General features: G+C 37.8%; 1 protein-coding gene across 2 annotated transcripts; it reads right to left on the bottom strand.

Moving 5' to 3' along the window:
- Positions 1–2,291: 2,291 nt before the first annotated feature.
- naa60 (N-alpha-acetyltransferase 60, NatF catalytic subunit) lies at positions 2,292–24,178 on the bottom strand. 2 transcript variants are annotated; one of them, XM_061973699.2, is made up of 7 exons: positions 23,803–24,178; positions 16,437–16,552; positions 16,199–16,328; positions 11,289–11,385; positions 10,961–11,195; positions 7,158–7,323; positions 2,292–2,437 (listed from the first exon to the last, which is right to left on the bottom strand). In XM_061973699.2, the coding sequence occupies exons 2-6, from the start codon at positions 16,544–16,546 to the stop codon at positions 7,167–7,169; spliced, it is 729 nt and encodes a 242-aa protein (XP_061829683.1). In that variant the 5' UTR covers positions 16,547–16,552; positions 23,803–24,178; the 3' UTR covers positions 2,292–2,437; positions 7,158–7,166. The 2 variants fall into 2 exon arrangements, with proteins under 2 accessions (XP_061829683.1, XP_061829682.1); XM_061973698.2 differs by lacking the exon at positions 23,803–24,178 and adding an exon at positions 22,826–23,027.
- Positions 24,179–25,120: the final 942 nt, after the last annotated feature.

Raw genomic sequence — 25,120 nt, forward strand, 5'->3', positions numbered from 1 at the left:
TCCTGCGCGCGCTCTGAGGTCCGAGAGCCAGCTCCAGCTTGTGGTGCCCAAGACCAGACTTAAATCCAGGGGAGACAGGGGCCTTCTCTGTGGTCGGCCCTATGCTCTGGAACACTCTGCCCCTCCATGTTCAAACTGCTCCCACAGTGGAGTGTTTAAGTCTAGTCTTAAGACCCACTTTTATTCTTTGGCTTTTAACACTACGTGAGTTGTGTTCTGTCCTGTGTTTTTTTTATTTATAAATTTTGATTTCTATTTACTGTTTTAATTGGTTTTACCCTTTAAAATCATTTTTAATCATATTTATTTTTATATTGCTTTTATATTTATTTTTTGTTTTTATTCAGGAGCTAAGGATAACATTTGAATATTGTTTTTAATATTGTTATGCAGCACTTTGGAAACATTTTTTGTTGTTTAAATGTGCTATATAAATAAAGTGGATCGGATTGGAGTTTTTTTGCACCATGACTAGAGAAGGTTATTTGGATTGTGTCATACAAGTAAATGCTGTGCTATTATTTGCAAGTACTTTCAAGGGTCATTGATCTGATTTACTTAACATTGTCCATGAAATGGTAGGAAATATGTAGCATGCAGAAACTACCTGGTATTTAAGATTGAGTTGAAAGCGCTCCGTGGTGCGATGCTTTGTTGAACTCGTGACGTCTCACGGGCCAAATTGAAGAGGCTGGCGGGCCGCACTTGACCCAGTTTGGACACGCCTAGTATAGCATTTTTAACGGCCACCTACGCACATTCACAGACAGTCCCATTATGATTATGAAATGTATTTGTGGCCTCAAATAAACAAACACTGCCATAGCTTCTTGGGTTTGATTTTGTTGAGCTTTCCTTCTACACTGGTATCAAAAGAAGAAACTGTAGTTATTACAATCAAAGGAACTTTTATTGCATACAAACTGTCTGAAATGTTCTTTTGAAATTCACACCGTGGAGCAACACATTTCACAGTCACTGTTGTTATACACGATATGCGACAGAATGCAGTCCAAATGGAGCAACTACAGTGCAACCAACAAGCATGTCGACTGAATGTATTTACTGTACACCAGCATTTGGCACTTTATAGGTGCTAATTTCCGACCTTGCTCACATACGCTAACATGTAACAAGCATCGCTAATTTATCCTAATCTTGAAAATGTGTTTAAACAAACTAGACTAGACGTGAAGGCGCCAACTCTCTTTTTAAAACTTTTAAAATAGGATGGATTCTATCATGAGTGGTTAAAAATAAGTTTGAATATAGCGTTAAATGTAGGGCTGCAATTAACAACTAATTTGATCATCGATTAATCTGTCGATTATTACTTTGATTAATCGATTAATAATCGGATAAAAGAGACAAACTACATTTCTATCCTTTCCAGTATTTTATTGAAAAAACCCAGCATACTGGCACCATACTTATTTTGATTATTGTTTCTCAGCTGTTTGTAAATGTTGCAGTTTATAAATAAAGGTTTATTAAAAAATTTAAATAAATACATTTAAAAAAAAAAAAAGTAGCCTCTGTGCATGCGCATAGCATAGATCCAACGAATCAATGACTAAATTAATCGGCAACTATTTATATAATCGATTAGTTGTTGCAGCCCTAGTTAAATGCATGTAAACTTTGTGTTGCGGCGTAACAATTATAAGCTAAAATGTGTTTATTTGTGTCAGCGGTGAAGTCACACATACAGTACATTTAGTTATTGCACACACACAAAAAAAAACCTTCATTTTTCAAAAGGGAACAAAGTTTGAAAATTAAAATAATGTGTTTCCTTGTTCCCGATAAATAACTAACTTTATTCTACACTACTTTTTTAAAAGCATTGCGAGATTCACAGTCCAATGCTGTTTGTTCTTGGGTCCCGTACGTCACAATTTGGGGTCGACTCACATTCAATCCAGTCAAAAAAGGAAAACAGGTGGTTATTCCAAACGGGCAGCAGCAATATAAGACACACTGTACATTAAATATGAAATCTATTATCTTAGTATATATAATATACCAACAGTAGACATACGCGTCACATTAAAATCTGTGCCTGTTTCTCTGAGCCGAGAAGCAAGTCTCAAACTTCTCAGCTTTGGCATGACCGGCGCAAGACACGCTACTGTCGCCGATATGGAATGGTGCACGGGATAAGACATGGTGACTAATGCCCAGCCGCGAATTCCCCCAAATCCTTCCCTGTTGTCAGCGTAAAAACACTACATTGCACTTTGATGCGGTGCAATCACCATATTTCAGCAACTAACCCAGTTTGTGTGTTTGTGTGTGTGCCAAACGTGCATTGAATCAGGAGTAACAAGCTGATGGGTTAAGGGGGTTCTGTGTCCTACACAGCGTGCTGAGGGTGTGCATGTACGTCCTGGTGGACACAGGGGAAGACCGATGAGAAACTCGATACTTTTTACTCCTGCAGGGGGGAAAAAAGAGAGAAAGCGTGATATTATTATTCCTTAAGTTATAGATTTGGCGCGACCTGTTCACTCCTAAAACACAAAACAGCTTGTTGGTAGATGGAATTGTAACTCTGCTTCTTAACACACCTCATACGCACCTGGGGCCTCATTTATAAAGGTCGCTAGTGGCGCCGACTAGTGGTGAGTGTAAGGAAAGGCAAAGGGAGTTACAGACAAATCCTTATACACGTTCAAATCAGACAACTCATAGTGTCGCAAAAGTCACATGTAAAAAGACCGCCAATAGACGGTTCCTGTTTCACACACGTCTACATATTTTTTTTTTTTACACACACCAATCGAAATACGGACAGACATATTATTTTTTTTACACATAGACAAATCATAATACGTGCAGACAACTTAAAACACAAACACACAGATCTGATTGAACACACAGATTTATATACAGGCACACATTAATTGGATTATAATGGAATTGGATTACACATGATACATGGATACATTATACATCATTTATAATATATATTACATATATATATATATATTATACATATTATATATTATAATATATATATTTATATTATATTATATACAATTATATTATTTATATTATATACAATTATATAATAATATATAATATATATATATATATATATATATATATATATATATATATATATATATATACTATATACACACACACACTGTACAGGCCAAAAGTTTAGACACACCTTCGACTCATTCAATGCATTTTCTTTATTTTCATGACTATTTACATTGTAGATTGTCACTGAAGGCATCAAAACTATGAATGAACACATGTGGAGTTATGTACTTTCTTCAAAATAGCCACCCTTTGCTCTGATTACTGCTTTTCACACTCTTGGCATTCTCTCGATGAGCTTCAAGAGGCAGTCACCTGAAATGGTTTTCACTTGAAGCTCATCAAGAGAATGCCAAAATTGTGCAAAGCAGAAATCAGAGCAAAGGGTGGCTATTTTGAAGAAACTAGAATATAAAACATATTCAGTTATTTCACCTTTTTTTGTTAAGTAAATAACTCCACATGTGTTCATTCATAGTTTTGATGCCTTCAGTGACAATCTAAAATGTAAATAGTCATGAAAATAAAGAAAACGCATTGAATAAGAAGATGTGTCCAAAAAATGTGTCCTGTACTGTATTATTATATATATATATTATATAATATATCATGTATAATATACATTAAACATGATTGGATTATACTACACGTTTGCAAATCATTTTGCTACAATAATACTTCCATAGTTGCTACGCACAAAATAGTTGTGCCAAAAGGGGATAGAAAGTGCGTAAGTGACTTTCACAAGAATCGTTTTAAAGAAAAACTCTGAGGAAAAGGCTGCGTATTGCCACGCACTTTCGACCATGCGTAGAGCTAACGTAAATGTTTTCAGACGCGGGAATCAGCTACGTCTGATGGTGTCATCAACACCAAATACAGCTCATACTCACATGGAAAAACACATATTTGACGATATATAAGCATTTTTTAAGTTCTGGATGTATTGTATATACATTTGTTAAAACCTAATGATCCAAATATAGAGTTGTATTAATACTGTACATTAGGGGTGCTAAAAAAAAATCGATTCACATTCAAATTTCAATTATTATTTGTTCCCATTTTACATTGATTCAAAATGTTCTAGATTCGATTACATTTTGTTGTTGTTGTTGAAAATGTATTTTTTTTTTTTAAAGGGGACCTATTATGCAAAAACTACTTTTCTTATCTATTACCTATACCTGTTTTTGTGTATTTGGGATCTGCATAAGTCGCAAAAATGTGAAATAAAACCATGGAGGCATGGTGGAGCTATTTATTAAACAATTTCCTACCTTCATACTTTCTCCAAACAAGCCATTGGTGACGTTTTTCCCAAATGTGACGTCAGCGGATTATTCATATATGGTAGAAATTTACCCGAAGATCTTTGCGCGAGTCCGCCATTGTGGTCCGACGAGGGAGTCAATAAGCTCGCTTGTTGTGGAGCAGACTGGCTCGTACGTGCACATGCATCTCCTGCTGGTGCCATTTATAGTACAAAGTAGCGTATAGTTTGAACTAGGGCTGCAACAACTAATTGATTAAATTGATTATAAAAATAGTTGGCGATTAATTTAGTCATCGATTCGTTGGATCTATTCTATGCGCATGCGCAGAAGCATTTTTTTAAATTTTTTTAATTTATTTTAATAAACCTTTATTTATAAACTGCAACATGTACAAACAGCTGAGAAACAATAATTAAATTAAGTATGGTGCCAGTATGCTGTTTTTTTCCAATAAAATACTGGAAAGGATAGAAATGTAGTTTGTCTCTTTTATCCGATTATTAATCGATTAATCGAAATAATAATTGACAGATTAATCGATTATCAAATTAATCGTTAGTTGCAGCCCTAGTTTGAACTTATAAGTGTCTATCAGTAGTCTCGCTATGGAAGCGCTAAACAATTACAACATGGCTGGCGGCGGGAAGTGCTGGTACGTACCGTAAATACAATCGGCCACAAAACGTGGCATCCTGCAGAGACGGTCAGAAAGCGACTTGAAGATAATTTGTAAAACATAATCTAACAAGGAAGTGTTTTAAATGTAGAAAAAAATCTTTAAGAATCAATTTTTGGAATAAAAACAACTATTATTGATATTATTATTAATATTGTTGTTTTTATACATTTTTAGTTTTCCTTTTGTTAGTATTGTATGTATTGTATTTGTATCTTCTCAATTGCTTTGTAAATTTGTACCCCAAATATTGTAAAGCTGGGATTGGGTTGGAATTTGCTTTTATATAGGATTGATTAACATTCAATGATTTTTGAATTAAAAATTTTTAAATACATTTTTCAAAATAGTTTTTTGAAGGCTAACACTGCTCGTATAAGTCATTAGTCTGCAGCCAAAAGGAGCTTTTGTAACCTGTTTTGTAAAAGGTTTTTTATTTTAATTTGTACACCAAATAATACAAACCCCGTTTCCATATGAGTTGGGAAATTGTGTTGGATGTAAATATAAACGGAATACAATGATTTGCAAATCCTTTTCAACCCATATTCAATTGAATGCACTACAAAGACAAGATATTTGATGTTCAAACTCATAAACTTTTTTTTTTTTTTTTGCAAATAATAATTAACTTAGAATTTCATGGCTGCAACACGTGCCAAAGTAGTTGGGAAAGGGCATGTTCACCACTGTGTTACATGGCCTTTCCTTTTAACAACACTCAGTAAACATTTGGGAACGAGACATTTTTTTAAGCTTCTCAGGTGGAATTCTTTCCCATTCTTGCTTGATGTACAGCTTAAGTTGTTCAACAGTCCGGGGGTCTCCGTTGTGGTATTTTAGGCTTCATAATGCGCCACACATTTTCAATGGGAGACAGGTCTGGACTACAGGCAGGCCAGTCTAGTACCCGCACTCTTTTACTATGAAGCCACATTGATGTAACACGTGGCTTGGCATTGTCTTGCTGAAATAAGCAGGGGCGTCCATGGTAACGTTGCTTGGATGGCAACATATGTTCCTCCAAAACCTGTATGTACCTTTCAGCATTAATGGCGCCTTCACAGATGTGTAAGTTACCCATGTCTTGGGCACTAATACACCCCCATACCATCACAGATGCTGGCTTTTCAACTTTGCGCCTATGACAATCCGGATGGTTCTTTTCCTCTTTGGTCCGGAGGACACAACGTCCAGTTTCCAAAAACAATTTGAAATGTGGACTCGTCAGACCACAGAACACTTTTCCACTTTGTATCAGTCCATCTTAGATGAGCTCAGGCCCAACAAAGCCGACGGCGTTTCTGGGTGTTGTTGATAAACGGTTTTCGCCTTGCATAGGAGAGTTTTAACTTGCACTTACAGATGTAGCGACCAACTGTAGTTACTGACAGTGGGTTTCTGAAGTGTTCCTGAGCCCATGTGGTGATATCTTTTACACACTGATGTCGCTTGTTGATGCAGTACAGCCTGAGGGATCGAAGGTCACGGGCTTAGCTGCTTACGTGCATTGATTTCTCCAGATTCTCTGAACCCTTTGATGATATTACGGACCGTAGATGGTGAAATCCATAAATTCCTTGCAATAGTTGGTTAAGAAAGGCTTTTCTTAAACTGTTCAACAATTTGCTCACGCATTTGTTGACAAAGTGGTGACCCTCGCCCCGTCCTTGTTTGTGAATGACTGAGCATTTCATGGAAGCTACTTTTATACCCAATCATAGCACCCACCTGTTCCCAATTTGCCTGTTCACCTGTGGGATGTTCAAAATAAGTGTTTGATGAGCATTCCTCAACTTTATCAGTATTTATTGCCACCTTTCCCAACTGCTTTGTCACGTGTTGCTGGCATCAAATTCTAAAGTTAATGATTATTTGCAAAAAAATGTTTTTTTATCAGTTTGAACATAAAATATGTTGTCTTTGTAGCATATTCAACTGAATATGGGTTGAAAATTATTTTCAAATCATTGTAATCCGTTTATGTTTACATCTAACACAATTTCCCAACTCATATGGAAACAGGGTTTGTATATTACGAGAATTGTGTTGAAGTGAATCGTCTCCTCAAGAATCGGACTCGAAACAAATGGTCACACGTGACGTGCCCAGAGATTCCAAGAATTTGAAATAGCAACTAAGGAAATACAAACCTGGTTGTGTCACATTGTTCGGCTGTACTGTATGCCGGTCTTGGAGGCGATGTTGGACCACGGCAGCAGAGATCGCAGCAGAGACTGCGCCTGTCGATACAGCCACTGTGGGATTGAGCACGGGCTCAGGCTGGCTAAGGTTGAACCTATGTGCTGGATATAGTCGGTGAGACAGTGCGTTAAGGAAAAAAGTCATTGTGATTGTGTTTCACTGTGGATAACCGAAGAAAACAATAACATCAGACACTGCACAGAAGGTATAACAATAGCTGTGTACACACAAAACATTAAAATAATACTTTACAGACACTGTAATATGATCAATCATGTTTTTCAGTCAGTACAGATTGGTGTCTTATCGCAGTGTTGTGTATTACAAACTCAAACGTGTTTCGTGCTGACGTAGACGCTAGCCTATCTCTTGTCGTAGTTAGCTTTCACGGCTAATAAATACCGCAGCCCGCCGATGTGTTACTACGTTAGAAGAAGAGTTCCTCAGTGTTTGCTCTTACATAAACAATGTTGCTACAGCTTTGTTTATGATAGTTTACGTAACATAAATGGTAGTATTGACGTTTTTTGAAAGCATTTTTAAAGTGATTAAAAGGTAGGTGGCGGGGCTCTCCCTTAGAGATAGGGTGAGAAGCTCTGTCATCCGGGAGGAGCTCAAAGTAAAGCCGCTGCTCCTCCACATGGAGAGGAGCCAGATGAGGTGGTTCAGGCATCTGGTCAGGATGCCACCCGAACGCCTCCCTAGGGAGGTGTTTAGGGCACGTCCGACCGGTATGAGGCCGCGGGGAAGACCCAGGACACGTTGGGAAGACTATGTCTCCCGGCTGGCCTGGGAACGCCTCGGGGTCCCACAGGAAGAGCTGGACGAGGTGGCTGGGGAGAGGGAAGCCTGGGCTTCCCTGCTTAGGCTGCTGCCCCCGCGACCCGACCTCGGATAAGCGGAAGAAGATGGATGGTGGAATAAAAGGTAGAATTGATTGCATTGCTAGCCACCAAGAACGAGCTGATTTTTACATGTTAGAATGCAAAAAAAAAACAACTAAACTTTTGTTTTCTTGTCTCTCATGATTGTGAATGATAGGCAAAATTAAAAAAAAAAATTGAAGTTCCCCTTTAAGAAACTCGAAAATGCAGGTTATCTGCTGTAATGGAGGTGATTATTATCAGTTTAGACTTATGTGTCTCCACACTGTGTATGGAGACACATAATGAGCTGTATTTAAAAATAAATAGCGCCAGCCAAACAGGATCGGTCTTTGTGAATGGCATTAAAAGAGATAAATCGACAAAGGCCAATCACATACTTTTTCACAAAAATCAACACATCCTTACATAAGTTCATTCTAGACCACTGGCACCCCACATCATTTTGAATGGCCCGTGAAAGCTTGGAAATAATATGCATCAATAAGTTCTTTATCTTTCTTTCTTTTTCTATTTAGACAGAAAAAAAGACATGCACTGCATGCAGTTCTATATCTTTTAAAATTGATCTAATAATGCAACATATATTATATTATCATACATTCTACCGTATTTTTCGGATTATAAATCGCAGTTTTTTTCATAGTTTGGCCGGGGGTGCGATTTATACTCCGGAGCGACTTATGTGTGAAATTATTAACACATTACCGTAAAATATCAAATAATATTATTTATCTCATTCACATAAAAGACGAAGCAAATGGCAGCAATCGTCACTCACACGTCAACCAATAAGAATTCGGCGGGGGAAGGTCATGGCAGAAGTGCATTGTGGGTCATGGGATGCGAACTGCTATATGCTACTGCCGTAGCTATTAAAATGGATCACATCAACATTGGCGGTAACTTATAAAAACTGAGAAGGACTGAACAAAAATGGCACCGAAAAGGAAATCATATACTGCAGATTACAAGCTGGACGTAGTGAAATATGCAGCAGAGAACGGCAATCAAGCAGCAGAAAGAAAAGGACATACCAGAGGCGACACCGGGGATGAAGATTTCATCGGATTTAGCGTTTGGGAGTGACAGATTGTTTGGTAAATGTATAGCATGTTCTATATGTTATAGTTATTTGAATGACTCTTACCATAATATGTTACGTTAACATACCAGGCACGTTCTCAGTTGGTTATTTATGCCTCATATAACGTACACTTATTCAGCCTGTTGTTCACTATTCTTTATTTATTTTAAATTGCCTTTCAAATGTCTATTCTTGGTGTTGGATTTTATCAAATTAATTTCTCCCAAAAATGGGACTTATACTCCAGTGCGACGTATATATGTTTTTTTCCTTCTTTATTGTGCATTTTCGGCCGGTGCGACTTATACTCCGGAGCGACTTATAGTCAGAAAATTACGGTAATCATTTTTGGGGTAAAAACATACATAAATATCTACTTAGCCTTATGATTTCAAAGCAAGTTATCCATCAAATTGTACACTGTAAACATGACAATATACATATTTTTTTTAAACAGCTCGGTCTTCAGAATCTTATCATAAGAAAAAAACTGTGGTACCATTTTTACATTTACAGTAATACACTGTCAAAGCAGCAACCATATTTTTCATGCAAAACCCTCCCCCCCCAAAAAACTGGCAGCTCAATCACCAGATATTTACAGTAAAATAGAGTGTGACCATTTTACTGTAAATTTTATGGTAAAATTCTGCCACTTTGACCGCAAAATCCACAGATTTTTTTTTCTTACAGTATAAGTAAAATATACATTTAATAATCAAATGGATAGGTAATCGTGTGACAATATCATGCAACTAATCCTTATACATGTATGTTTCTTTTATTAATGTTACCTCTGACGCCAGCCAAAACTGCAAAGTGGCCCTCAATGAAAACGAGTTTGACACCCCTGTTTTAGATGGTTCAAGTATAATAGGTTAAAGTTTTGCTTAACTTGTTTAAGCTTTTTCTAACATTACACACAACAAAATAAAAGTACCGGTATGTATGATTTGTGATGATATCGGATCGGGTCAATATTGGTATCCAATACTCTAGGCTCAAACATACCGTATTTTTCGGACTATAAGTCGCTCCGGAGTATAAGTTGCACCGGCCGAAAAATGCATAATAATGAAGGAAAAAAACATATATAAGTCGCACTGGAGTATAAGTCGCATTTTTGGGAGAAATGTATTTGCTAAACCCAACACCAAGAATAGACATTTGAAAGGCAATGTTAAATAAATAAAGAATAGTGAACAACAGGCTGAATAAGTGTACGTTATATGAGGCATAAATAACCAACTGAGAACATGCCTGGTATGTTAACATAACATATTATGGTAAGAGTCATTCAAATAACTATAACATATAGAACATGCTATACGTTTACCAAACAATCTGTCACTCCTAATCGCTAAATCCCATGAAATCTTATACGTCTAGTCTCTTACGTGAATGAGCTAAATAATATTATTTGATATTTTACGGTAATGTGTTAATAATTTCACACACAAGTCGCTCCTGAGTATAAGTCGCACCCCCGGCCAAACTATGAAAAAAACTGCGACTTATAGTCAGAAAAATACGGTAGGTATCGTAAGTGAAAATTCATTGAGACACAGACCTCCGGCTAGCCTATGCCCAAAATGACTTAGTTTAATTAGGCCTTAATTATGTTTTTTTCTGTTAAAAGGCATTAGTTTGTGTGTGTAAACCAATATGGAAATGCACTTTCCTTTTTCTGTGATTGGTGAATCATCCTTTCCGAATCATTACTACTGTTTTCCCCTGTTCCGTCCGTGCATAAGCCGAAAGGAAACCGACAAAAGGATATATAATTGTCCAAGGTGGATGACCCCCGTTGATGTAGAGAACATACGTGAAGCCGTCTTTGAGAACGCCGCGTATGGTGTAGTAGTAGGGTAGGTAGTGGTGTTGCTTGAAGTCCCTGTTCTCGTAGAAGTGGATGGCAGTGTTGTTGGTGGTGAGAACGTGCAGGTATATCGCCTTGCAGTGGTCCTGAGCTGTCGTGGAGATGTGCTCCTTCAGACTGTCCAGCAGTAGGGAGCCTGCACCGTGACACGGGCAGAACACTCAGTCACAGAAAAAAGTGGGCTACAAAATGACTCTCAGAATAATAACTATGAATTCATGTTCAGTACCTATGCCGTGTTTCCTGAACTCTTTCACCACTCCCAGGCTGAGGATGTAGGCTACCTGTGTGTCCACAGGAAAACTGGAGGCAAGAATATCTCCATCCTGACACACGCACAGAGACATCACACATTAAAAATGAAAACAGATTGACATGAAGTCAATACATAATCAATACAGCATATTTAATTGAGGAACCATAGTGAGACAAGTTATTTGTGTGTGCTGATGTTTAAATAATCTGCAATAATCTATTCATTCATTTGTTTGATTAATTCAATTAAACACACTTTATAGCAGGGGTTACTAAACTATGGCCAATGAGGCAAGTGCGGCACGCCAGCATCTTAAATTTGGTCCAATAAGCAACTTGACTTGGGCATGGTGTTTTCATATCATATACAAATAGCCAGCGGTCTGATAGCAATTTTTTTGGTCGCCATCTGGTGGCCAACAAAAGTAACTCAAGTCAGTGACTATTAATTACAAACCATGGGACGGCGTGGCAAAGTTGGTAGAGTGGCCGTGCCAGCAATCGGAGGGTTGCGGGTTACAGGGGTTCAATCCCCACCTTCTACCATCCTAGTCACATCCGTTGTGTCCTTGGGCAAGACACTTCACCCCTTGCTCCTGATGGCTGCTGGTTAGCGGCTTGCATGGCAGCTCCCGCCATCAGTGTGTGAATGTGTGTGTGAATGGGTAAATGTGGAAATACTGTCAAAGCGCTTTGAGTACCTTGAAGGTAGAAAAGCGCTATACAAGTATAACCCATTTATTTATTTATTATCACATCATTTATTTATATGACCTTCCCTAGTTATGATGCAGAAAAAAAATAATTCCACCAGCACAAAAACTCAACATGGTCACCCATAACACATACAAAAATTATCAAAATTACACCGATTTAAATCCATTACAAGGGATGATGGGGAAAAAAGCAAAAGACACTCTCCACACTTAGCCATGTTTAGTACATTTTAGCTGCTTGATGTTACTGATTGATCAAAAAACTTGAAGGAGGTTGTCACAAAAGTAAACAAGGTAGGAGTGTAATTTTTCACACGTATTTCCTTGAATTATCGCCGGGTCGGTAATTAATTTAAAACCTCTTCTCACTCCGGCGCTTACCAAAGGCATGCGGTAAATTTAGGCCTGCGCTTATAAATTTATAACCTCTTCTCACTCCGGCGCTTACCAAAGGCATGTGGTAAATTTAGGCCTGCGCTTATAAATTTGAGTGTGATGTAAGGATACCATCATGAAAAGCACATTTAATAAAAAAAACGTTATTATGGTCTTACCTTTACTTATAAATGAAGTCCATGCGCCGCTCTTTCTGAACAAAAGCATCGATAACTTGTTTATAGAAGTCTTCCTTATCTTTCTTCTTTTTAAAAGTCTCTCTGTCTCGATGGAGATCTTCCTTTAATTATTACATCCTGCTTCGATTGAAAGTCCAGTTTAGAAAACTGTTGTTGTCACTTCTTCTGCAGCCGAGTAGTCGCAAGAATGTTTCCTGGGATCACTAGCGCCCTCTATCACCATGAGGCGGGAGTCATTTAATGACTCATATTTGACACACGCAGCTATATTAATAAAACATTTGTACTGTTCTTTTTAGCATATTCAATAGCGTGGACCTTAAATCCTACTGAATAGCTCTTTATCTTCTTCCCTTTATTCGATTTTAAATTATTGAAATTAGCCTCCTCCATTTTGGAAAATGATGCCTTGAAAGGTGAAGTGTCACTCGTGACGTGACGAGTTTGACCCGGCGGTAAAACGAGGCATATGCTAATTATTCTGCGAAACGAGTTTGACCCGGCGGTAAAACGAGACATGCGCTAAATATTTTGCTAAACAAATTTGACCCGGCAGTAATTCTAAGCATGCGCTAATTATTTTGCGAAACGAGTTTGACCCGGCGGTAAAACGAGGCATGCGGATAATTTATACCCAGCGGCAATTCAAGGAAATACGGTACTCTTAATAACCCATTATAATTATTATCAATGATAATAATATTTACTCATATAGAAATACATACATATATTTATATATATATATATATATATACACACACACACACACACACACACACACACACATATATATATATGTATGTACAAACACACACATGTATACACACGCAGATATACATACACACACACACACACATACATACATGTTTTTATTTTTTTAAATTATCAATTGATTTAGAATCGGGATGAATAAGAACCTAAATATCCAAATGTTTTCACATGTAAATCGATTATTTTGTGCAGCCCTAGTAACGAATGTGTGTGTATACAGTATATATATATCTATATATATACATATATATCTATATACCGTATTTTCCGCACTATAAGGCGCACCTAAAAACCACAATTTTTCTCAAAAGCTGACAGTGCGCCTAATAACCCGGTGCGCTTTATTACGATTCATTTTCATAAAGTTTCGGTCTCGCAACTTCGGTAAACAGCCGCCATCTTTTTTCCCGGTAGAACAGGAAGCGCTTCTTCTTCTACGCAAGCAACCGCCAAGGAAAGCACCCGCCCCCATAGAACAGGAAGCGCTTCACCCGCCCCCGGAAGAAGAAGAAAAAACGCGCGGATATCACCGTACGTTTCATTTCCTGTTTACATCTGTAAAGACCACAAAATGGCTCCTACAAAGGACAAGGATCCGGTTCATAAAAAGACGCAATCTCTCCATCCGCACACGGATTACTACCGTATTTCACAGCAACTGATATTCCTGTGAACTGCACTGTGGAACGGGAGCACGTACGGTGAATATTCGCACCACAGAGAATGAGAAGTCATCCTTCACTGTGGTTCTAGCTTGCCATGCTAACTTCCACCCAGGGTGATATTCAAAAGGAAGACCTTGCCAAAAGAGACCTTTCCAGCCGGCGTCATCATAAAAGCTAACTCGAAGGGATGGATGGATGAAGAAAAGATGAGCGAGTGGTTAAGGGAAGTTTACGCGAAGAGGCCGGGTGGCTTTTTTCACACAGCTCCGAAGGCGAACACACCTTCACTAAGACGGGCAGATAGCGCCGGTCGACATACGCCAACATCTGCCAGTGGATCGTAAATGCCTGGGCAGATAGTTTCGGTCACAACTGTGGTCCGAGCTTTCCGGAAGGCAGGATTCACAGAACTGCTGCACAACAACAGCGACACTGAATCCGATGACTTCGACGAGGCGGAGCCGGCCATTTTTGGATCCCACGCTTGCGCAACTTTTCAATTCGGACACCGAAGACGAAGAATTCGAAGGATTTACGAATGAAGAATAACTTCAGAAGGTGAGCGCTATGTTTATTTTGTGTGTTGTGACATTAACGTTCGAGCAACATTATGTTGCTATTTATTGCTCTACACCATTTTGAATTTTACTATGTTTGTGATTGCACATTTGCGTACATTTTGGGACAGAGTTGTTAGAACGCTGGTTTTCAATATATTATTAAAGTTTGACTGAACTATCTGACTGTTTTTTTGACATTCACTTTAGCGCAGCGTTTTTTTGACATTCACTTTAGCGCAGCGTAGGCGCGGCTTTTAGTCCGGGGCGGCTTATTGGTGGACAAAATTATGAAATATGTAATTCATAGAAGGTGCGGCTAATAATCCGGTGCGCCTTATAGTGCGGAAAATACGGTATATACATATATATATATACATATATCTATATATATACATATATATATATATATATCTATATATATACATATATATATATAGATATATACATATATATATATACATATATATATATACATATATATACACATATATACACATATATATATATACACCGGTATACATACATATATATATATATATATATATATATATATATATATATATATATATATATATATATATATATATATATATATATATATATACCTGTAGTTACTCTGCATGCAGTCGGCTTTAGTCCCCCGGCCAAATGTTTTAAGCCCAATAATGCGGCACCCCAGTCAAAAGGTTTGGACACCCCTGCTTTATAGCCTCAATACGTCTTATAGGGAAAATATAGAACTTTATTGATTACATTTTTTCTACAAATACACATATCGCTGTGGAAGGCAAGCGCCTCCTTGCCACACCTGCTGGATTAAAGATGTTCTGTATTTTCTCAAACTGGAGAAAATTAGGCTGACATTGAACGGTTGTTCTGTGAAGTTTCAGCAAGTATGGGGTGGTTTCCCAAAATGTGTAAAAGGGACTCATCTCAAATTTAACCCCAACTGAAAAGTAGATAATTGATGAGCCTTTTGTTTGCTTTAGTGTATTACTGCACCATTGTGGGGACATTCCGGAGTGCATGTGGCTTCATGTCAATATTTCCCTGTACTTGTTTGACTGATGCATGTTTTTTTTTATTTTTGTTTATTTAAGTTTTGTGAGTTACTTGTTTGGGGGAGAAAAAAAGAACATTTGACATGTGTTTAATTGTATTTCTAGACTGTATATGTTGAAAATCCAATAAACAAATGTTTAAAAAGCGAAAAAGAAATACACATAATTGAAATGGCACTTTTAACATCCATCCATTTTCTACCGCTTATTCCCTTTGGGGTCGCGGGGGGCGCTGGAGCCTATCTCAGTGTGTTTCACTATATATTACTTTTTAAAATAACTTAAAAAGTAATAAAAAACAACTGAGTGTAACCTAGGTATTTAAACACATTTTTTTTGCTGAGTGGTGCTGATCAAATGACATCTTCAATGTACTGTTTTTGCACTTTGGCACAATAAAATACCACCCGAGTACCCAATCCAGCTTTGCCTGGGCTGACTAGAGCCCTGCTTCACACACTCGCATGGGGTTTAAGCACAGAGCCTGTTGAGTTGTACTGCTTGGCACAAACTACTATCACACTACTTCAACGTACCTCTTTATGCACTTTAGTTCGACTTTTGATCTCGGCCACGATCATTCCCGCAATGCCTCCTCTGAAGGTGGCGGCGAGAGAGAAAAACTTCTTGTTTGAGGTGATGTCCTGGTACCATGAGTCTGGGTACCTGCGGTCACAGGTCAAGGACATGCCACTTAGTTCGAGAGTTTGTCAAACGTAAACATAGAAAATAAGATTCATAATCGTCTTGCATAGTAAATAATAGGATTCTTACTCAATTGGGAACCAATCACCGCAGAGCAGTTTGACACTCTCTATGTCATCGTGGCACAAGAACCGTAGCTGGACTTCACTGAGAGCTGTGGGAGGCACCACGTCACTCATTCACACCTGTAGGTACCAACACAGAGCAGAAAGATGCTGACTGAGCAGTCTGTTGATGATGATACTGATAAGTAAGGTTGGACTCGTTCAGAATCAATTCACATTCTGAGGTGACGATTCGATTCAACACGATTTTCATGATGTATTATTCGGTATATATATACACAGTACAGGCCAAAAGTTTGGACACACCTTCTCATTCAATGCGTTTTCTTTATTTTCATGTCTATTTACATTGTAGATTGTCACTGAAGGCATCAAAACTATGAATGAATACATGTGGAGTTATGTACCTAAGAAAAAAAGGTGAAATAACTGAAAACATGTTTTATATTCTAGTTTCTTCAAAAATAGTCACTCTTTGCTCTGATTACTGCTTTGCACACTCTTGGCATTCTCTCCATGAGCTTCAAGAGGTAGTCATCTGAAATGGTTTTCACTTCACAGGTGTGCTTGAAGATCATGGAGAGAATGCCAAGAGTGTGCAAAGCAGTAATCAGAGTAAAGGGTGGCTATTTTGAAGAAACTAGAATATAAAACATGTTTTCAGTTATTTTTTGGTGTACAGCTCCACTAATGGACATTGGAGTGTTACTTTCAAAGGCAAAATTAAAGTATTGCTAGAAACATAATTTTATATGGGACTTTATTGTATTATATGTATAGTACATGTATCAAAAAGAAAAAAGCATAAAACACCACCAGAATTAGAGATATTACAAGTCAAAGTGATGAAGCTTAGTGTTACGCTCATGACTTGGTGTAACTAAACATTACCCTATACCAGGGGTCGGCAACCTTTACCAGTCAAAGAGCCATTTTGACCAGTTTCGCAAATTATAGAAAACAATGGGAGCCGCAAAATTTTCAAGAAATTTTAAATGAAATAACACTGCATACAAAGTTTTCTTTTTGCTTTGTGCTATGTATAAACCAGGGGTCTCAGACACGCTGCCCACACCTTTGTATGGAATTTGTAAGCTCGTGCGGCACGCGGATTTTAAATGAATGGCGCATGTCAGCGTCATGCGTGCCGTGATGGTACAGCATATAGCGCCCACTACAACCAGCGTGCCTGATCAGCTACACGTTGTATGGTGTTTCCGCTTGCTCACGTAGGTGACAGCAAGGCATACTTGGTCAACAACCACACAGGTTACACTGACGGTGGCGGTATAAAAAAAACTATAACACTCTTACTAATAATGCGCCACACTGTGAACCCACATCAAACAAGAATGACAAACACATTTCTGGAAACACAACAGGACAAATACCCAGAATCCCATGCAGCCCTAACTCTTCCGGGCTACATTATACACCCCCGCTACCAAACCCCGCCCACCTCAACCGACGCACGGAGGGGAGGGGGGTGGGGGGGTGATGTGTGAGGGAGCAGGGTTGGGGTGGGGGCGGGGTTTTGTGGTAGCAGGAGTGTATAATGTAGCCTGAAAGGGTCAGGGCTACATGGGATTCTGGGTATTTGTTCTGTTGTGTTTATGTTGTGTTAAGGTGCAGATGTTCTCCCGAAATGTGTTTGTCATTCTTGTTTGGTTTTGGTTCAAAGTATGGCGCATTATTAGTAAGAGTGTTAAAGTTGTTTTATATGGTCAGTGTAACCTGTGTGGCTGTTGACCAAGTATGCATTGCTGTCACGTATGTGTGCAAGCAGAAGATGCATATTGTATAAAAAGTGTTGGGCTGGCACGCTGTTAATACAGATTGTAGAGAGCGCCAAATGTTGTACCATCATGGCACGCCCTTATCATAGCTGTAAGGGTGAAAATCGGTGAATATAAATCCCGGGAGTTTTCTGCGAGAGGCACTGAAATCTGGATGTCTCACGGGAAAATTGGGGGGTTCAGCAAGTAAGCTACTGAGCCGCATCAGAGTGATCAAAGAGCCGCATGCGGCTTCGGAGCCGCGGGTTGCCGACCCCTGCCCTATAAGATGAAGGCAATTGCATTTTATTGATATTTGAAATGCATTCAATGTTTATAAATGAATATTTAAATATACTAAATGTAAAAAAGGAAATAAATATTCAAAATAAGATCATTAAATGAAATCTAGTTTGGTTACGCCATCATGAGCGCAATTACAAGGTTGTAAAAGTTTCAACTACAATTCTAAATAAGATGTCAAAAGCAAACTGAAATCAAATACACACAGCTTAAAGATTGATCAATACCGATTTAAATTTAGTAATACATAAATATGATTTATCAAAATATAAAAGAAATATACCTGAACAGGACGCTCATGATGGTTACACCAAAAAGTAACGCTAGCATTTTTATGCTATTTCCAAGCATCTCCTTTTTATTATCGTTGATTTTAAATGGTCAAACTAATGCATATTATATATGCATGCCCTAGTAAACAAAAAAAAAAGTCATATTTATTTTGATTGATACCTTTTGAAGTACCGTACATTTGTGCAGGTGGGTGCGAATGTACCCATTACCAGAGCTGTACACTTTGTTAAGTACATAACTCCACATGTGTTCATTCATAGTTTTGATGTCTTCAGTGACAATCTACAATGTAAATAGTCATGAAAATAAAGAAAACTCATTGAATGAGGAGAAGGTGTGTCCAAACGTTTGGCCTGTACTGTAAATTATTTAAAAAAAACAGGTTACAGATTACAAAAGCTCCTCTTAGCTGCTGACAAAATGCATGCAGTGTTGGCCTAAAACAACCTTTTTAAAATGTATTTTGACATTTTATTTACAAAAAAAAAAATCACAGAATGTTAATCAATCTAAGAAAATAAATATAGAGCAAACCCAACTGCAACCCAATCCCAGTTTTACAATAATTACAAATGCATAAAGCAAAATAAAAGACATACAAATACTTATTAAATACACTACTAAACAAAACAATAAAAAAGCACCTGTATCGACAACAATAATAATAATAACAAATGTTTTATGTTTTTATTCTAAGAAAAATTCTTAAAAAAATAAAATTGATCCTAAATTGATTCTCAAAAATTATAAATCCATTTAGAATCAGAATAAATAAAAATAGCGATTTGAATATGAATACTTTTCTGATAAGGGATGCACAAAATAATACTGCGGCTTTAATTGGATTACATGCTAATTTCAAAAATATTGACAATTCAAAAAACAACTTCAACTGCTTCACAATAAAATGCAGCTTTTTACAATAAAATGCAGCTTTTTTACTTCAGAACTCACGGGCCGCTGCACTGTCATTGACATGGCGGTCGCAACTTCGGCCTCACATTCACCGTCCTTTTGTGAGCGTCGCAGTCAACTTGCCCTGGCTATCATTAATCAGCTACAGGGATCGCATGAATTGACTTTTCCATTGACTTTCTTTCTCACGTGCATGAATATATATCGTGCACGTAAATATTATATGTTATTATGAATGTGCCTGTTACTACTTTATACTTACAGCATGTATTTAAAACCTTAATGAAGGTGTTTGAATGATTTTTTAGAGTGCCTTATAGGCGAAATAGAGCGACTCACATCGGATCCATTTTAGCTGACTTTTGCTAGCTTTTATTTACGACTTAGGATGCATAAAAATGTGTTCTTGTCTTACATAAAGATTGTGAATGATAGGCAGATTTCTCAAAACAAGTGCATAGAAAGACAACTAGAAGTCTAATAATAATGATGAAAATAACAAATGATAGTGTAATATCTTTGCACAGAAAATAGCGTCATGAGAACCGCAATCTTAATTTAACGCAAGAAAATTGTGATTCACATTTTTTGCAGAAACATGCAGCGATACTTAAGCAATTTAAATCAGACTTTTATTAGTAAAAGTCAAAATATGTTCACAAAATCACACAGCACAGTGGGTTCTATTACACATCTGTTTAGAAATGCTACCAACCTATCACTCATCATCATCATTTCTTTTTATTCCTTTCATTAAAATGCATATATACAAGCCACGCACAGTTCACACTTTCATTGTTTTTTTTGTTTCTTATACATTTCCATGCTTTAAAATGTAATATCGGAAATGATCGGTATCGGTTCCAAAATTATCAGTATCGGTTTAAAAAAGTAACATTTATGACTTTTTAAAACGCCGCTGTGTACACGGACGTAGGGAGAAGTACAGAGCGTCAATAAACCTTAAAAGGCACTGCCTTTGCGTGTCGGCCCAGTCACATAATATCTACGGCTTTTCACACACACACAAGTGAATGCAACGCATACTTGATCAACAGCCATACAGGTCACACTGAGGGTGGCCATATAAACAACTTTAACACTGTTACAAATATGCGCCACACCGTGAACCCACACCAAACAAGAATGACAAACACATTTCGGAATATCCGCACAGTAACACAACATAAACACAACAGAAGAAATACCCAGAACCCCTTGCAGCACTAACTCTTCCGGGACGCTACAATATACACCCCCTCAAATATCCCAGTATTATCCATCCACCCATACAAGGTAACAGTAGTTTTTTTTAAATAGAAATGAACAGAATGCAATTGAGAATATGAAGGCATGGCGCTCACTTATTAGGTAGCAACAATTCACCGAAAGCATTAGTTCTTTTTTTTTATATAACTTAGGACAAAAGTAGTGAAGTGAATTATATTTATATAGCGCTTTTCTCTAGTGACTCAAAGCGCTTTTACATAGTGAAACCCAATATCTAAGTTACATTTTAAACCAGTGCGGGTGGGTAAAGTGTCTTGCCCAAGGACACAACGGCAGTGACTAGGATGGCGGAAGCAGGGATCGAACCTGGAACCCTCAAGTTACTGGCACGGCCACTCTACCAACTGAGCCATACCGCCCCAAAAAGTACATTGCAAGAACAGCTGTCACATATACTGTAATATTGTACATGGTAATTGTTATATATTGTTTATATGATATAGACATAATATATTAGGGGTGTAACGGTACGTGTATTTGTATTGAACCGTTTCGGTACGGGGGTTTCTGTTCGGTTCGGAGGTGTACCGAACGAGTTTCCACACGGACATATTAAGTAGCGTACCGCACGTTGTGTAAACAATGCACACCGAGGCACAACACACGGCATGCTAGTAACGACCAGGCTACGATAGACTGACCATACGTCCTCTTTTCACCGGACATGTCCTCTTTTGCGGGGCTGTCCCGGCGGAGGTTCTTAAATGCCTGGCATTTTGAGTTAGGGTTGCGTGTATTTTCAATGTACGTTCAGGGTTAAGAAGGGGTTAAAAACAAAACAAATTGTGCACACAGCAGCATTGGTGAGGGAGGGGCAGAGACAGAGAGAGAGAGAGAGTTATGATAAACGCGCATGCGTCGCCAGGCTTTGCTTTTTATCCATAGATTTATCAGATTTAATTTTTTATCATCTATAGCAGGGGTGTCAAAAGTGTGCCCCGGAGGCCATTTGCGGCCCACAGCTAATGTTTTAAAGGCCCACGGCACATTCTAAAAATACTATTAAAATAAACAAAAACATAACAAAAGTTAAATAAAAAAGCTTAAAGGTGAAATGTAATTTAGAAATAGTTGCAATGTTGACGAATAAAACAAAGCTTTTTTATTTTGTCATTGCTCAAAACATAATATTGAATCAAAATCAATGTTATTATGAATTATTGACCTATCCAAGGTTCCGATTACTTCACATCAAATATTCCACTAAGAAAAATATTTTTGGTGGAAGATTTTGCAAATTTGGTAAATAAATAACCAAAAATGTATATTTTGTTGTTTTCTTACTGTACCGAAAATGAACCGAACGTACGTACCTCTAAACCGAGGTAACCGAAATTTTTGTGTACGGTTACACCCCTATAATATATCAGTACTTATAATATACTGCACATATATTATGTAAATATTATATTTATACCTGCATTGTCCTTTCCATCCTTACACTTTCCATCATTGTAACTGAGCTACTGTGTGGAACAATTTCCCTTGTGGATCATTAAAGTTTGTCTAAGTCTAAAATCTAACAGTTGTAAGAATAGAAATAGTAGAAAATTCTAAGATTATATTGAGTGAAAAAGGGCTGTGGATTATAACACAGTTAACGTTTAAAATGGTCACAAAGGTCATATACTGTAGTTATAAACAAAAACACGACAAGTGAGCAACCCTGACTGAAATGTCTGCCTAACATTGTATTTCATATTACTTAGTTTTTGTACTTTAAACAACAATACACTATTAATATTGTGTTTTTTAACAGGCTAGCTGACGTTAGCTAGCAGCTGCTAACGGTTTGGCTAGGCTAACGTGTTCATACCTGATATCAACTCTCGGACCGAAGGAAAGTCAAGGAGGTTTTTTACGTTCTGGGCTATAAATCTATATTTGACCAAGCATAGTTCAGCACATTTTCACTTTGTGTGGTCATTACTGGTATCGAGGCTGGAGCGAAACTAAACTAAGCTAGCCTCTAGTCCAAAGCTCTCCGCCGGATGTTTTCTTCCTGCTTGGGGAAGCAACGCGGGTGACGTCACTCTAAAGGTTTTATCTTTACGACAGCGCTTTCGATTACTGCCCTCTAGTGGCCACTCAACGCCACTCCTTTTAATTGACCACAACAGGGGTGTTCAAAGTACCTTTTTTTAACCGTAGAAATATTAAATAAAAAAACAAAAAGGGGTAAAATACAGCAAAAATGTAAAAAAGAAAAGAAAAAAAGCTGAAATACTTAGACTTCCTTTTTATTGTCATTCAAATTTGAACTTTACAGTACAGATAAGAACAAAATGATATCCTGCATGGTAGTGCAGGATAAAAAAAGCAATAAGGTGCATGTATAAATAAATAAATAGGTTACTGTACAGATAAATATATTGCACTTTTTCACATGCGTCCACGTTTATGAATGTATGTTATATTGTCTTTTAAAAAAAAATTATTAAATCAACATAGAAAAAAACTCACGATACACTTTCAACTAGTGCAGGGGTCGGCAACCCAAAATGTTGAAAGAGCCATATTGGACCAAAAATTCAAAAACACATTTGTCTGGAGCCGCAAAAAATTAAAAGCCATATTACATACAGATAGTGTGTCATGAGATATACATTGAATTAAGAGGACTTAAAGGAAACTAAATCGCCTCAAATATAGCTACAAATGAGGCATAATGATGCAATATGTACATATCGCTAGCCTAAATAGCATGTTAGCATCGATTAGCTTGCAGTCATGCAGTGACCAAATATGTCTGATTAGCACTCCACACAAGTCAATAACATCAAAAAAACTCACCTTTGTGCATTCATGCACAACGTTAAAAGTTTGGTGGACAAAATGAGACAGAAAAATGATAAAACACGTCCTAGGAAGTCGGAGAAAGTTATATATGTAAACAAACTAAGGTGAGTTCAAGGACCGCCAAAATTAGTAGGACAAAATGGCGCTCGCCAAATACTCGAATCAGTGAAGCATGTTTAATATAAACAGTGTGATTTATAACAATTAGGGAGGTTTGTGTCATGTTTGTCCTCCTACAGAAAACATACTAAAACAAAAAATATTTTTTCCCCCCTCATCTTTTTCCATTTTTCATACATTTTTGAAAAAGCTCCAGAGAGCCACTAGGGCGGCGCTAAAGAGCCGCATGCGGCTCTAGAGCCGCGCGTTGCCGACCCCTGAACTAGTGCATCAACCCCCCAAAAAACCTCCCTCCCCCATTCACACTCATACACACCCACTCACACAAAAGGGGTTGTTTCTTTCTGCTACCAATATTCTGGTTCCCACAACATGGACAACACTTCTGCAAGGGACACAGTCCCTGAAGCACACTTGATTGTTTGTGCTGCTGGTCCACTAACATTTTCATTTAATTACTATTTTTTTAATGTAATTATTTTTATATTGTTTTACTTTCTTTTTTATCCAAGAAAATATTTATTTATCTTATCTAAAAAATAAAATAAAAAAAAAGGACCTTACCTTCACCAGACCTGGTTGTAAATGAAATTAGCTTCGTTTAAAGGTTTTTTTTTAAAACCAGGTCCAGTCCAGATAATATTTATATATTGTCTTTTTTATTCCAGCGAGTTAATCCATTTTGGGGGGAGTTGAGGGGATAATAATGATGCGTTCAAGAGTCTTACGGCCTGAGGGAAGAAGCTGTTACAGAACCTGGAGGTTCTGCTTCGGAGGCTGTGGAACCTCTTTCTAGAGTCCAACAGTGAAAACAGTCCTTGGTGGGGGTGGGAGGAGTCTTTGCAGATTTTCTGAGCCCTGGTCAGGCAGCGGCTTTTTGCGATCTCCTGGATAGGAGGAAGAGGAGTCCTGATGATCTTTCCCGCCGTCCTCACCACTCTCTGGAGAGACTTCCAGTCCGAGGCATTGCAGGCTCCAGTCCAGACAGAGATGCTGTTGGTCAGTAGGCTCTCAATAGTGCCTGTGTAGAATGTGGTGAGAATGGGGGGAGGGAGCTGTGCTGATATATATATTTATATATATATAAATGGATGGATGGATATTTATACTGTACTACTTTTATTACTTTTTTTTGCTACTAAAAAAACTCATGTACAAATTCCAATCCGGCTTCAGAACTAACCACTCCACT

Source organism: Nerophis lumbriciformis, linkage group LG22 (assembly GCF_033978685.3).
Source record: "Nerophis lumbriciformis linkage group LG22, RoL_Nlum_v2.1, whole genome shotgun sequence".
NCBI classification, from domain to species: domain Eukaryota; kingdom Metazoa; phylum Chordata; class Actinopteri; order Syngnathiformes; family Syngnathidae; genus Nerophis; species Nerophis lumbriciformis.